The 15,253-nt window shown below is 38.2% G+C and overlaps 1 protein-coding gene across 3 annotated transcripts in view; it reads right to left on the reverse strand.

Moving 5' to 3' along the window:
- Positions 1–15,253, reverse strand: part of PCSK5 (proprotein convertase subtilisin/kexin type 5) — a 464,720-nt gene that overhangs the window by 241,513 nt on the left and 207,954 nt on the right. For all 3 annotated transcript variants that reach the window (XM_030809749.1, XM_003267429.4, XM_003267428.4), the window contains exon 9: positions 8,230–8,330. In XM_030809749.1, coding sequence (XP_030665609.1) covers positions 8,230–8,330 — 101 coding nt within the window. The remainder of the gene's footprint in view (positions 1–8,229; positions 8,331–15,253) is intronic.

Genomic DNA, 15,253 nt, shown 5'->3' on the forward strand with positions numbered 1-15,253 from the left:
ATTTGGGGTGTTACCATAGGCACTATCAGAACAAAAATTTCCTGGCATTGAGTAAAATCCACAAACCCTCAAGAGACTAAATTTAATACTAAATGTCACATATTTCTTGTAAACTCACTAATACATCAGTGGAGTTTCTAAGCAATCTTATCAGGTAACTGCATAAAGGTTAATTTGCTAACACTGTTTAAATTAAAAAACACAGAAGCAGATGAGCAATTTATAATGTAAATAATATTCTCTGTTTTCTTTTGCTTTTTTAAAATGGGAACTGTCTCAGTCATTTATAGCAATCATGATCTCCGGGTAGGCACTTTTTGCAGATTGATTAACTGATGGGAAGGCTGGTGTACCCAAGGACTGTCAATAATTGCCAGAGAAATTTGCTACAGGTCTTGTTGCAAAATCTGTAGGCCCAGAGACTTTCTTGTACAACTGAATTTTTAGGCAGCTTCTAATCCCCAGAATCCCATGGGAAGAATAAAGGGTATCTATTTCCATAGATGATACCACAATTTACCTGAGTTTAGCAAAGAAACTAGATCTTTATTTTTTTGCTTTTCCCAAAGGCACATATGTAATTCATTACCTGTTGGCTATACCTACAAAATATACACCAAATCTACCCACTTCTCTCTGTCCCCATTCCCATCACCTTGACCAGGCTACCCTAATCTCTCCTGCACTACTACACTGGCTTCCCAAATGGTTTACTTGCCTTGCTCCTGCACAAACTGGATATTTATAACATGAGACATTTCCAACATTTGACACTTGAAAATGATACTTGATCAGCTATACAAGGAAAAGATCTGGTGATTGCAACAGGACTGACAACTATTCTTTGGAAAAAGCAATCTGTATTATTATAGTAAGAATAAAATGTTTTTAGTGACTAATACATTTTTCAAAATATAGCTAAGGAAAAAGAGACAGGTAACAGTCTCCTAAGAACTTTTCTGTCTTCAGTTCAGTTTCTGAGCAACTCAACTATCCAACATGTTTCTTAGTTTTCTCATCTAGGGAAGGAGTTGGAACACACTGGCTACATTTCAAGATAATCCAAGGTGAATGAGCCTGTTGACCAGGGCTTTTCCAGTCATAATAGACACCTCTGGAAGCTGTAGTTTTTGAAACCATTAGTTAAGGTACAAAGTTGAGTCCAGGAAAAGTTGGCTTCTACCTAATTTGAACTTGAGAAGGACTAGAGGACAGAGTGTATTGTCTGTGTGTATGTAGACATAACAAAGCTATTTTCATGCACAGTCCTGGCAGAAGGCCTGTGGTAACTGCTCTTTGGGTCTGGTTACAATTATTTCACTATAGGGAATAGTTCAGGACAGTACATCCCTTCTCTGTCCGCTAGGCCTCAAGTCGAAATGTGCATTGTTTTTACCTTATAAATCTTTTCAGCTCTCCTCCCTGGTTTTCTTTTTAATTCTCTTCACCCTCTTCAGGCTGTATACCCCAAGCATTCCATACCAGAAATCTCAGCAAAATTTTAAGCCCAACATACAACACTCCAATACACAAAAAAACTCTAAGAGTGTGTGAAAGGAAGGGTGTGTGGAATACCTGCTTCTTTACCCTTGTAATTGTGTGGAATCAGGGCACATATGCTTGTATTTCTCTCTGTGCAAGTACTTTCTAAGTTCTAATTGAAATAAATAAAACTCTCTTAAAAGGAAAAGCTTGGTATGCCCTCTGCAATTTTACCTCAATAAGCAAATACACTTGTGCTCCCTGCCCACTGCAGCATCTCATAGAGCTGAATATGGCCCTCGGGAAAATTTTTAATGAGACATTTTATACTAAAATGTGTTTTTAATTTAAAAAATACACAGACGATAAGACTAGTTTACAGGATATCAGTACTAAGATGCTAACCCCAATATTAAGAAATCTTTATGTCTATCCTTCTTATGTGGCCTCCCTTAATATTGCTCAGTTCTAGAAATATGAAGCACCCCTCGGCCCAGTGAGTATTTTAACTGAGAGCTGGCTTGTTCAAAACTCCGGAACCCCTTCTCGACTGTCCTACATATTAACTTCTCACAATCACTGTATCCCAAATATTTTGGTCATTTCCCTACAATTTTCCAACGCTGGAAACATGCAGGTAAGACAGATTATAATGAAAGGTGAAGCAAAGACATAGAGTGGTGGATTCATCTGAATTACATAAGATTTATATAGACGGACTTTTTAGGTTTATAAGAAATGCAGATGGTCAGTTTAATTTCCTGAGAAAATTTTCAGGGTGGATTTGTGAAATCAACAGCATATGGTGTGAATCATCCTTCGGCTCAACACTTCTTTAACTTTTCACACTTTGACCTTACCATGTCTCGAATGATCCCTTCCTCCAAAGATAAAAGGTAGAGGGGCTTCCCTTGGAAGGTGAGAGAGGGAATAACATCATGTCTTTATTTTAGCCAGGTGAAGTTCACTTCTAGTGAATAATAAATCAACAGGATGAGAGACGAGTTGAGGCAGTATGGGAGAAAGAAGTCACGAATGAGTATCAACTAAAGGATTTGGAAGGTAAAAGTAATTAATTGAGCAATTCTTTAACTTCTCTAGGACTCAGTTCCATTGTACAAAAAGTAAGATTGGACTAGATGAATTAATTTAATATTTGTTGAGAATGGACCTTGTTCAAAACATTATGCTTATGTGTCATGGAGGATACAAATTTCTATGGAACCAATGTTCCAATTTGAGTCATTAAAGCTGGGCATTTCTATTTTCATCCAAGTCCTGCACCCTCTACAACCTTTCTCCCAGAAGGATTTCATTGACTTCCTTAAAAAATTTGCATGTATCTGTCAGTATACATTTGCTTCCCTAATGAGAATATAAAATCCCCTGAAAGCAAGTGATATATAATATTTTATACATATTTGAATTACACCCTGAGTAACTTAGTGCCTAGTATGATGCTTTTTTTGTAATGTTCAATATACTTGTTATATACACATAAATAGAGGTAAGACATAATCCTTATTCTCAAAGAATTTAAATTTAATTTGCAATAGGAGGGAAAAGATAAGTAATAAGGAGAAAGTAGATGAGCCTACCTAGAAACATGTGAATGTGTATATGTATGTGTATATATAAGATACCAGAGGGAGCTAACATTCAATATGCACCAGGTGTATTTCTACTGTAGAAGAGCAGCTGTTATTTTAATTTATTTTCTAAATTTAGATCTAGATATATTGGGTTTTCTCACAGTAAGGTATTCTTGTGGCCTCTGAGATATGAAATGTAAGAAAAAGGCTTTGGGGTCATTTAAAGCAAGAATTTGTAGGAGATTCTTTATACCAATGCCCTTTAGGAAGTTTTAGATAATTTCAGAAGTTTCAACCTGACTCAGTCCCCTTTATTTACCATTCACTGTATAGTGTAACATTTCTTGATTACTGAACATATATTCTTCAATTTTCCAATGAAAGACCCTTTGCAATTAGAAGCAGAAAGGTTTCTTTGATGAACTTAATTTTTGTATTTTGAGTTGATGCTGATATTTTTACATATGAAATATTCCACTAAAATAAGCTTTTCTTTGCTAATAATTGCAGATGGGTGAAGAAAACTTTCAGTACAACTTATTATTCTGAGCACTCTGTACATTCATGAATGTTAGTTATTTTGACTTTATTTTATAAACCATTTTATACAAAACATCATTTAACAGCAAGCTCTTTTATTTTTTCCCCCATAGGTCTATAGCACTAGGAACATATACTAAGACCTAGATGCAAAACACAAACATAAGATGTTCTGCCAGGTTGCTAAGCTAAAAGCAGTACAGCCATCTTTCATTTTGGTTTTTCACTTAATAAACCTGCTTCCTTGCATATTCATTTTATTTGAATTTTTTGAGTTAGGCTATGTAAAAAGACATCATTTTAAGCAGCAATAGCCCAAATGATATCCTATAATCACTGATTACATGTTCCCTATTCATTTAGCTGAAACACCAGAAAGTTACAAAAAAAAAAAAATCCACACACAAAAAAATCGTACTATCAAACATCCTGAACCAATAAAAATGTTCTGAGGGTACCACAACACAAAAAGTTTTTTCTCTCCTCTCTTTTAAGATTAAAGTATTTTTTCTTATTCTGAAATTGTCCATAATTTTTAGAAGCAACTTTGAGAACAAGGAGGAAATCTCCCACTTTAGCAGAAAGGCAAGACTCATGATGAGACTGTCAAAGGTGGCTGTAGAGCTTAACACAACCCAAACCAAAGAGGCTCCAACCCAGGAAAAAAAGGTAAAGGAGAAAGATTTTCAGAGAAACTGAGAATTCTTCTAGTCTTGGGAGCAGAACAATTTCATTCAAGTATCTGCAAGCATATTAGAGTAGAATTTGTTACAACACATATTCTTATACATCCTGTAGAAAAAGGATGGCCTGAGAGTCGTACTAGCTGTTATAGCAAAGTTATTTCTTTTTTCTTTTCTTTACTTTTTTTTTGTTTTGAGACACAGACTTGCTCTGTCCCCCAGACCGGGGTATAGCAGCATGATCTCAGTTCAGTGCAACCTCTGCCTCCTGGGTTCAAGCAATTCTCTTGCCTCAACTTCCTAAGTAGCTGGGACTATGGGCACGTGCTACCATGCCTGGCTAATTTTTATATGTTTAGTAGAGATGAGTTTTGCCAAGTCGGCCAGGCTGGTCTCAAACTCCTGACTTCAGGTGATCCTCCCACCTCAGTCTCCCACATTGCTGGGATTACAGGCGTGAGCCACTGCTCCTGGCCATAGCAAAGTTGTTTCATGATCAAACTTGTTATGTTTGGAAAAGAGATCTGGATACTTTAAGTTTATCTGTTTCTATGTTTTGTATTTCATTCCATTTCTTTTTCTTTCTCCCCCACAATGTTTTGTTTGACATAAGGTCTCATTCTCTTGCCTGGGCTGGAGTGCAATGGTGTGATCATAGCTCACTGCAGCCTTGAACTCCTGGGCTCAAGGGATCCTCCTGACTCAGCCTCCTGAGTAGCTAGGACTACCGGATGTATTTGTTTTCTTTTCCTTAGTTTCCTGGGAAGGTTTTTGAATGGCAAAGAGGCCAATGGTAGAAGCAGCATCACCGAAGGAACCACAGTCCTACCCAGGCAGGCAGACATCTGGAATGTAAGGAAAGGAGGCTGGGGAAAAGCTCAGGACCTAGTTTTCTCTAATGTTCCTATGACTGAGTAAATACAGTAATCTAGTGATATTCAGAGAAACAGTAAATTTCTCCTGATAGTACAGGGATAGCTAGGACATGCAGTCAAATAGGGACTGGCAGACTCTTGCAGCTTTTCATTCAAAGGCTCAGCGTATCCAGTTACTGAATGAACCCTGGCAGGCCATGCATACCCAGCAAGTAGGGCAGTGTCCTGAGTCATAACTCTGCCTAGAGCTGTGGCTTTCTCTCCTCTCTTCTTAAAAGAGCGTATCTTGTAGATCTTGCTCCTCAACTTGTGTTAGTAAAGGCTGAATATCAAAATACCAAGGTTCAAGTGCTGTTGAGAAGTAATAGTGTAAGAGGAGACTGCAAGAGGTGGGGCTGGGTAAATGAGTGAGGCACATATACAAGGATTAAGTTTAGCTTTAGAGCAACTGGAGCTTTAATGCACTGTTATCGGAGCTCCTCTCTTCAATTTCTTAGTTTTAGATATGTTTCACATTAAGCTGGAGGCCCAATGCTTATTGATGCTAATTTAACATCAATATCTGACCCACCCTTTTAGTACTCAGACCTCTTTCCCGTGATTTTCAGCTTCATTTTACAGGCAAAGATTGGCAAGTACAACAAACCAATGGAGTTACAAAAAAAGGTTTGTTCTTTCTCAGTTTATCAGATAGTTTACCATCCATTTTGGCCCCACAATTGGAGTGGACTGTTAACATCTTAAAACACAGTGCATTTTTCAGGTAGCCTGTATCTTAGGAACTTCCTTCTACTCATCACAGTTTTGTCAAAAATATATCTTTAAAAATGCTCAAAACGCAAAAGAGAAAAAAAAAACACCAATTATAGTCTTCCAATGTGTTATGCAGTCCAAAGTGACCTTATCTCAGGTTATTTGAGGCATAAAGCAAGATTTTTGCATTTCAGCTTAAATCGTGATAAAAAGAACTGGGTTTTCAAAAAATAATAGTGTTATAGTAATATCTCAAAGAACTGAGTATCACCTAATTCTATGAAGCAATAGTTACAGTATCAGGTTGCCAAGTTTTAGTTTGAGATAGCCTTTGAGGGGGAGCATGGTAGAGGAATTCCTAATGTTTTTTTCTTTTAATATTTTGTGGGCAGAAACATATTCCAGAGAAACAACCTAGAATTTCAGAATAAAAACAATATATTTTTCAAAAATCCTGGGTAGAGTTCACCAAATTAAAAACGTAGACACTTAATTGAGACTTCTGCTGCCAGAACACTTTAGTGAAAAGTTGTAAAGTGAGAATTTAATAGGATAAGTGCCAGTTCCTTGCTAAACCCAAACTTTTAACACCTTAAAAGATGTAATATGTTGAAAATGACTTCATATTTAACCTCATCAAAAAGAAAGAAATCCAAATGTTCATGGGGGCTTGGGTATCTCTCAATGTCAAGGCTTGGGCAAGAGGCCACCCAGAGACAGGGCACCACATCCAGAGCCCATCCCCCAGTTTCAGTCCAACACATGACTTAGCAATTTGCTGTATCCACGTTATATTCAGGTCCAGCTGCTTCAACATAGGCTCTCCGTCTTACAGAGAGGCAGCTGTGAATGCTGGGAAACTACCTGTGTCCTAAGAATGAACTAGCACGATTCTTTTTTTTTTTCTTTTTTGAGATGGAGTCTCGCTCTGTCACCAGGCTGGAGTGCAGTGGTGCGATCTTGGCTCACTGCAACCTCTGCCTACCGGGTTCAAGCGATTCCCCTGCCTCAGCCTCCCCAGTAGCTGGGACTACAGGCACCCACCACCATGCCCAACTAATTTTTGTATTTTTAGAAGAGACGGGGGTTTCACCATGTTGGCCAGGATAGTCTCGATCTCTTGACCTCGTGATCCATCCACCTCGGCCTCCCAAAGTGCTGGGATTACAGGCATAAGCCAACGCGCCCGGCCACACGGTTCTTATTGTAATCCCTGAGCCTCTTCATTATCCTTGTATTCCTTCTCTGTCACTGGCTATTGCTCTACTTCAGGGTGCAGCTAGATGAATGAGCCTTTCCCTTCCTCCCTAGGGCAGAGGTGCAAGGCTATTTTTAGAAAACCGCTTATATCATTAGTTCAGTTCCTTTTTCTTATGATCCTCCTGCAGGGAGAGCCTCAGAGAACAGGCCTTCAATCCCTATTCTAAAATTGGACAAGACATGTTTGGAATTCAAAATTTTTTCAGAGATGATGCCCATAACATACACGACACAAAATCTCCAGCGGGGTCTGAGCCAGCACTTCACAATCAAATACATGAATATTTCACAATAAATGTCATAAATAATACTGTAAATAGCCTCAAATGAGTTTATGGCAAACTTTGCCAAAAAATGAATTCTAGTGTTAAATTTGCAAGATGCCAGTTTTCCTGGCATTTAGGATTTTAAGACTGAGGACAAGAGATTTTAGATCTGTGTTATTGGGTTTTCAAAAAGTTAAGACAAATTAACCTATTTGTTCTTAGAGAAAAAAGAGATAAGGACCTATTTACAAATAGTCTAAAGGGGTCTTTCACAGTAATCTTTTTAACATAGAATTTGACTATACTGAATAGGATTTGATATAAGTGGGTCGTCCTCGTCTCTGCCATATTCTATTCTGCAGAGCCAGTCTGTGACTGTGCTATTGTCGTGGAATCGGAGCTGCCTAGTCATGCTTCAGAGAAAGAGACCAGAAATGGGCAGACCTAACCTCTCTGGGACGCTCAGGAACATTCCCAGACTAGAATAAAAACCTCAACAAGGCAAGAGAGTTGGAGCCAACTGGCATGCGTGTGTTATGACTCCATAATAAAGTAATTACACAGTTTGATTTTTTAAGCATGTAAAACCAAAAACCTTATCTTCTTCTTAATATAGGGGAATTTTTTTTAAAAGCCCAAACTTTTGAAGTTTTAAAGGTGGGATTGGGAAGATTATATTCTAAGTTGTCATGCTAGGGGCCATATACAAGGGAAGGGGTACGTTTTCTCTGAGATCAGGGGTTGTCACCATTGAAGACATATAGAGATCAAGGCTTACTTGGCTTCCAGGGCCAGTGCAATGATGCCTGCAGCCATGGGGGCTGAGGCTGACGTCCCAGTGTGGTTGTCCGTGCAACGCTGCCTCAGATCTGTAGTGATCTGGAAAACAAAGTGAAAAGTTTAGATCTCTGAGGCCAATGTGAGTCATCTGCAAGTAGAAATATACTCATAAAAATAGAATGGGGGTATATGTTAAATACTTGTTTTAAATTCCTTGTTCCTACACGCCTGTAAATCACATCACTTCCAGAGAATTGCCTGTGTAGATCAACTCTGAAAAGGGAAGGGTTTGGAAACTGAACTCCATTTCTGTTAAAACCAGGGTGAGCCTATGGATGAAAACATAAAGATTGTGCAAATACCTCCTCAAATTCTGCTCTGTAAGCATCTTGCTTGCTTCTCCCTAGTGCCAGTTCTGGTTAAAACTGAAGTTCTTTCCTTGCCTCAACATTTTAAAATAATCAAACACATTGTATCAAATCCAGACACTGAGCAGGCATTGGCAACATACAGAATAAAAGTACACAGTCCCTGCAGCCCAGAACTGTTACCTTGGGGAACCACAGATTTCAAGCCAAAAGTATGCTCTGTCATAGAAAGAACTTTTGGTTGTGGACCTGTTTCTAGAATCAATAGAAATGTTGCATGGATGAACTAAGACTTCCTCAAAGATATAACATAGATACTAAAAATAAGGCTGAAGCCAGTGTACTTGATATGCAATTACAGCACTAAGTGTAAGCTTGTATATTAGAGAAAATTAGTTATTTCTCCATTTTATTTTTTAATCAAAATGTGAGAACTAAGTCATTTTTATCCTCTTGGCTTAAATTCAGTTCACTTCAGCTGTGACGGAATAATATTACCATCCAGCAACGGCAATGTTTCTCAACCTTTGTTTCATTATTTTCTCACTATGGAAAAAAATACATTAAATTTAAATTCTCCTTAAATACTACGGAATAAGATTCTGGAAACCACTATAATAGCTCTAAGATTGTTTAAATCCTCCCTCTTGGACAAGAATCCATTTTTTGCCCTCTTTGGGACAGTATCACCTCTGGGGGAGTATAGAAGTCTGTGAGAGGAGTTAGCGGTCTCATTGAAGTTATTGGAAGGCTATTAGTAAATTTGTCTTTTGCATCAAGGCCAGTATATTACCATATATTACAGATAAGAAAACGGTCATGAAAGGTCCCAGAAAGGTGAAGGGGGATCCAGGCAGCTGAAAACAGAGGCCTCTCCTTCAAAGTGCTTCCTTGAAGAGGAGTGTGAAAATTAGTTAAATTTGGTTTGGAAAGAAACTTGATCTTCACAGGAACAAAGTGCTGTATAGCTCCTTAGAGACAGACTCTCGCTTAGAAGTTTATTCTATGTCACATGAAGATGTCTAAATAGACTGTTTTATGACCTCTCATGGATCTAGATAGGCATTCTGGATGGTTTAGTTTCACATGAGACTGTAAGTTCTTACTATCCTTTCTTTGTTCCTTTTGACAACTCTAACGTTGTCAGATGATCTGTACTGGATAGGTGTGGGTACTGATATAAAAGGAGTGAAAGAATGAACAAAGATCTATAGAACTACATAGATATGGTGGTGGTGGAAGGAGTCAAACCTTTCACTACGTTTTCCTGAATGAATGAATGGTGTGCAAGAACCCTGAAGCCGTCTACTGAACCTCGGCATGTGATGCTTGCAGGATGTTTGGGTAAATAGGGCCCTATCCACTTTTATGTTAAGAAACTGTCTGGGCTTTTCATTGCTAAGTTTAAAAAGGTATTTTTTTTATTGTGTTAAAAAACATATAACATACATTTACCCTCTGAACAATTTTTATGTGTACAGTACAATGTTGCTAACCATATATGTACAAGCTTGTACAATATCACTGGGCTTTTTCATCTTGCAGAACTCAAACTGTACCCATTGAACAATTCCCCATTCTCCCTCTCCTTGCCTCCTGGCAACAACCATTCTTCTTTCTACTGCTATGTGTTTGATTCCTCCACGTACCTCATATAAGTGGAATCATACAGTATTTGTCTTTTCGTAACAGGATTATCTCATGTTGCATAATATCCTCAAGGTTTATCCATATTGTACCATATGACAGGATTTCCTTACTTTATAATGCTGAATATATTCCATTATGCCACATTTTCTTTATCCATTCATCTGTTGATGGACACATGGGTTGCTTCTACCTCTCGGCTATTGTGAAGAAGGCTGAAAATGCACATGGGGGTGCCGAAATCTCTCTGAGATCGTTTTCAGTTCTTTCAAATTGATAATTCCAGAAGAGGAATCGCTGGATTGTTAAAAGGAATTGCTGCCTCATTTTAAATTATGGGTGAATTTGCAGCCTGATTTTCCAAAGCCCTGGTCCCTAAGTCAATGCATGAACACACCAGAAGTAGCTTGTTTCCAGGTGTCCAGATCTGCTGTTGTTGAGACAGCCTTGCCTGCATTCTTCCTATTTTACCTCACCTCATGGTCACATTCCTTTGTCCAAGTTTTATTTTTTTTCAATGACTTGTGCCTGGATTCAAGATTTTTCATGATATTTTCCCACTTGGCTCTCCTTGCTTATTCTTCAGCTGCACCAGACATTTTCAATGCACAGAAACAAATCCAGAATAAACACTCCAAGTGTGTGTAGCACTTGAGTCTAATAAATAACCATCTTCAGCCAACCTCAAATGTGAACAATCAAAATTTTATGATCTTGCATTTGCAATAGGAATATGCTTTGTCTGCATAGTGACCAGGTATCTATGCATACAACATATGCTTTAATATAAAGCTACTTAGTACATTTATATATAAACACCAATGAAGTGTTAAATGCTATTAATGTAGGCACATCTGTGTAATTCCAAATCCCCATTGTGTTATAATTTTTTTCAACCACTTTAAATGAAACTTGAGACTGGTGAGTAGGGCTGGATGGAGTGGAGGAGAAAGGTGATGGAAAGGGGTAAAGTTAAAAGGAACGGGGAGAAAAGAAACAAAAACATCCCCACTCCCTTCTCATCCTGCTTGAAATGGAAATTCCAGCTGGGTCATTTCAAGAGGAAGTTACTATCAGAGGTGGCAATATTTAGGTGTAAATTACTGGAAAGCTCTAAGACAGGGTTTTCGTCATTAAGAGAAGCCACAGTATTGGAGTTTTTGTGTCTATCTTTAGAAATAAAAGGCAAAGGCCACCAAAGAGCAGGCAATGTTGAAGAAAAATGACGTTACGAAAACTGGAACCACATGGAATATCCCCATTAATCACAACACATGTATATAGGATCTGACAGCGTAATTTAAAGGCAAGTTGCATTCAACAGTCGGCCCACTACACAGGGCGGGGAACGCAGAGATTCTACATGCAAGCACTTTCACTTTAGAGTCCATTTTAAAGAATGTCTCAGAATTTGGTTTAAATCCTGATGGCACATCTTGCATGCTCCAAATTCCCCCAATTCACTACACAAATCAGAAACAGAATTTTCCTCCAAAGAACTTCTCAGATTGCTCAAGAAAATATCATTTGTGCCCATCAGAGTGATGGAAACTGGAAAGGACACCAGGCCCTGAGCCAGATCAAAGCTGTCCCGATCAGCAAATTAGATTTTCAGCGTCTCTCAGGATCAGTAGCAGATGGTTTTTTGGACTCCACTATGTTAGGGATGTCATCTTCCTTTCATGACAAGTGGTGGGTACTGTTCAGGTTTAGGCAGCCTCTACTAAGATGAACCATCACTTTTTCTCACCCTAAGCAATTACGTCCTAATATTTCACATTTCATTACTTGTTCTGATTGGACCTTTGATTTTGGCCTGTTGATGTAATTCTCCAGGGAATCTCAGTTCAGACTGACTTTGGCCATAAGTGACAAGCTTTTATAGCAACCCCACAGTCAAGAGTTTCTCTCTCCTTGATATCTAGTGATCCGTTTTACTTTGAAGGTGCCATATTGTCTCATATCTGTTAAAAGAGCAACTGAACAGATATTTTTGAAACATGAAATGATTTTACTGTCTGTTAGGTTGAATTTGTTTCTGGTGTTGATTTTGATTTGAACTAGAATTGTGCCAAGAAAGCTGTTTCAGACACAGCTATGGGGGAGAAGGGCAGAAACTAAATTTTAAATGTGTCGATGACTAAAATAGAAGAAGCTGATTTATTAAGCACAGTAAAATAAAAAAGAACTGAAGACTAAAGAAAGCTTTTTGTGTCCACAGAAGTCACAAAGACTGGTGTAAAATTCAGTCATGACTGACAAGTCCACACAAAATCCCATTCTCATGTTGCTAAAAGAATCTGTAAATGTGAAGTACAAATAGAAGATTTTGCTTACAAATGGAGGGTTGCTATCACTAAAGAAGAATCCCATGTTATATCACTTTTGTATCTCCATAATGTTCAGCTCAGTTCCATGTACCAAGAGGCACAATATTTATTTGCTAAGTTGAATCCCTAAAATCAAGCCCCTTTATATTCATTTCATTCTATACTTCAACTCTTCTGTTCATTAGGAAACACTCAAAGTCACTTCTTTTTCCACCATCCAAACAAAACTCACAGAAATTTGTAGTCAACCTACAAAAATTATGTGTGCATATGTGTATATATACAATCCAGGGTTTAAAGTACAGCTAATACTCTCACAAGTGCTACAGGTTGTGTATCCCTTACCCAAAATGCTTGGGACCAGAGGTGTTTTACATTTCAAATTTTTGCAGATTATGGAATATCTGCATTACCCCAGTTCAACATCTCTAATCTGAAAACTTGAAATGCTCCAAAATCTTAAACTTTTGGGACACCAAAATGACACTCAAAGGAAATGCTCATTGGAATGCTACAGATTTTGAATTTTTGTATCAGGGATGCTTTATCTACCACCAGCTACCACCAGCTCCATTGCTTCCTCTAAAACTACCACAATGAGCAGCTTGCAATGAATGAGACGGTGTGCAAGAGGTATTTATGTGTGTCTGTATAAAATGATATATAAACCCACAGGAACACTGCAAGGAAGATATTTTATTAGCTAAGGAAATAGAGGCTCAGAAGGGTTAAGTAACTTGCCCAAGGGCAAACAGCTACAAAAGGGCTCGTAAGTGGTAAAGATATCAAATTCTAAAATAGCAGCAAAAGAAAAAAAAAGCTGAGTTACAAAGTGTAGTCATTTATGAGAGCAAAGGTAACAACAATGGCAGAACTGGCCTTGTGGCCCAGCCCAGGTCATCAAGTCCGTACGGAGGTTCCTTCAGGCCATTTTCAGAAGCAATGTTTCCTTTTAGCTTTTTAACTTTCTCAAGAGAATATGTATCAAACTTCCAAATAAACTGAACACATCTGGATTCACTAGACTTTTACTCATGAAAAATAATGGAATTTTCTAAGTCAAAAGAAGAAATGGAGAGATGACAGAGAATAACCTAGTGCAAATGGTGAATGCATTTGAAAAATGAATCGGGTGGTAGAAGAGGAGGGAGAGGAGAGAGCAGAATATTTCTGCAAGAGAAAATGTAGAGCTGCTTAGAAGCATTAAAAGCAATAAGATAATTCCTCCACATGGAATTTGTTTTTCAGGCCAACTCTGAGATACCCCAGGCAGCAACTTTGTTTTGAACACAAATAAATAAAATGACATCAGGAGAGGGCTAAGCAGAACATATATTCTCCCAGCTCTGGCTCAGAGAACCCCTCCCAGGAGGAATCTGAGAAACTCTATGTCCCAATCACTAAGATAAATTACTAGGGGGAAAAAAGTCAAAGTCTGAACAAGTCCCAAAAGAAAGAGATAATTTAATGATGGGAGGGACTGGAGAGAAGGGGGAGCCTTATTTATAAAACAGAACTTGAGAGAAATGTCAGGAGGAGGTGAGGGGTTATAGATGGGACCTTTTAGGCTTTTTGACACTAAAAACAGGTTACATGAACAGCTTTATCATGTAGCAGGATTCCTGCTGGCAATTTTCTATGCTAAATATCCTGTCAAATAACGTTTGACTTTCACCAACCTACCAATAGAAGTTGTTTCTCTGAAAGAAACAGAGCAGCTCCCTGTCTTCCTGCAGCTACACAAACAACTTCCAAATGTTTGCTAGTCATTTATGCACGAATATTTATTGAGCTCAGGCTCTGGAAAGGAACAAAACACGGTCTTCATCCTCAAGTAGTCTCCATTGTAGTGTGAAAAACAGATACTAAATAAGAAAATATGTACTACCATGTGAAGTAGCTGTAAGTGCACTAGAAAAAAAAAATTGAACTGGTAAAGGAGTAGAGAGTGGTGGAAGGGTGTGCCCCTGTTTTAGGAAAGGTGATGAAGAAAATCCTCTTTGAGGTGAAATTTGAGAGGAGACAAAAATGAAGTGATATTCGGTAGAGGAGTGTTCTAACAGAGGGCACTTTGCACATCAGAGAGCCCTGGTTTGAACATCATACAAAAAATACAAAAGCCATGACCTTAGGAGCTCAGTGCTAACTCTGCTGCCACAGGAACTAGCAACTCAGCTTGAGTTTTTTGCAAGAGGTTCAATGGTCTGAGGGGGTATGAAGAAGGGTAAAGGAATGAAATTCAAAATGAGTAGACTAAATAGTGAAAAACAATGGAAATATATATATATTCTAAATGCTTCTTTATGACTCTGAAAAGAACTCAAAACAGGTAAGAAAAGCACTATTATTTCACATAGCCCCATACTGGATATCCCTAAGATGCATCAGGGTGGGATAGCACACTGGTTACAAGATGAGTTTGGGGGGTCCATCCTGACTTTGATTGGAATCCAAGCTCTACCATCTACTAGCTGTGGTTTTTGTTTGCTTGTTTAACTTTTCAAGCTTTAGTTTTCTCATCTGTAAAGTGGGGGCACCATGATCTTTCTGCATAGGGTTTCCCAAGAATACAATGAGATGTTGCATTTGATGTGCATAGCACAGTGTCAGGCACAAATGAGAAGGACAAAAAATGTGATATTTTCAACATGTTAATATATAAATGTATTACATGTGA

The sequence above is a fragment of the Nomascus leucogenys genome, chromosome 1a (genome assembly GCF_006542625.1).
Source record: "Nomascus leucogenys isolate Asia chromosome 1a, Asia_NLE_v1, whole genome shotgun sequence".
Classification (NCBI taxonomy): Eukaryota; Metazoa; Chordata; class Mammalia; order Primates; family Hylobatidae; genus Nomascus; species Nomascus leucogenys.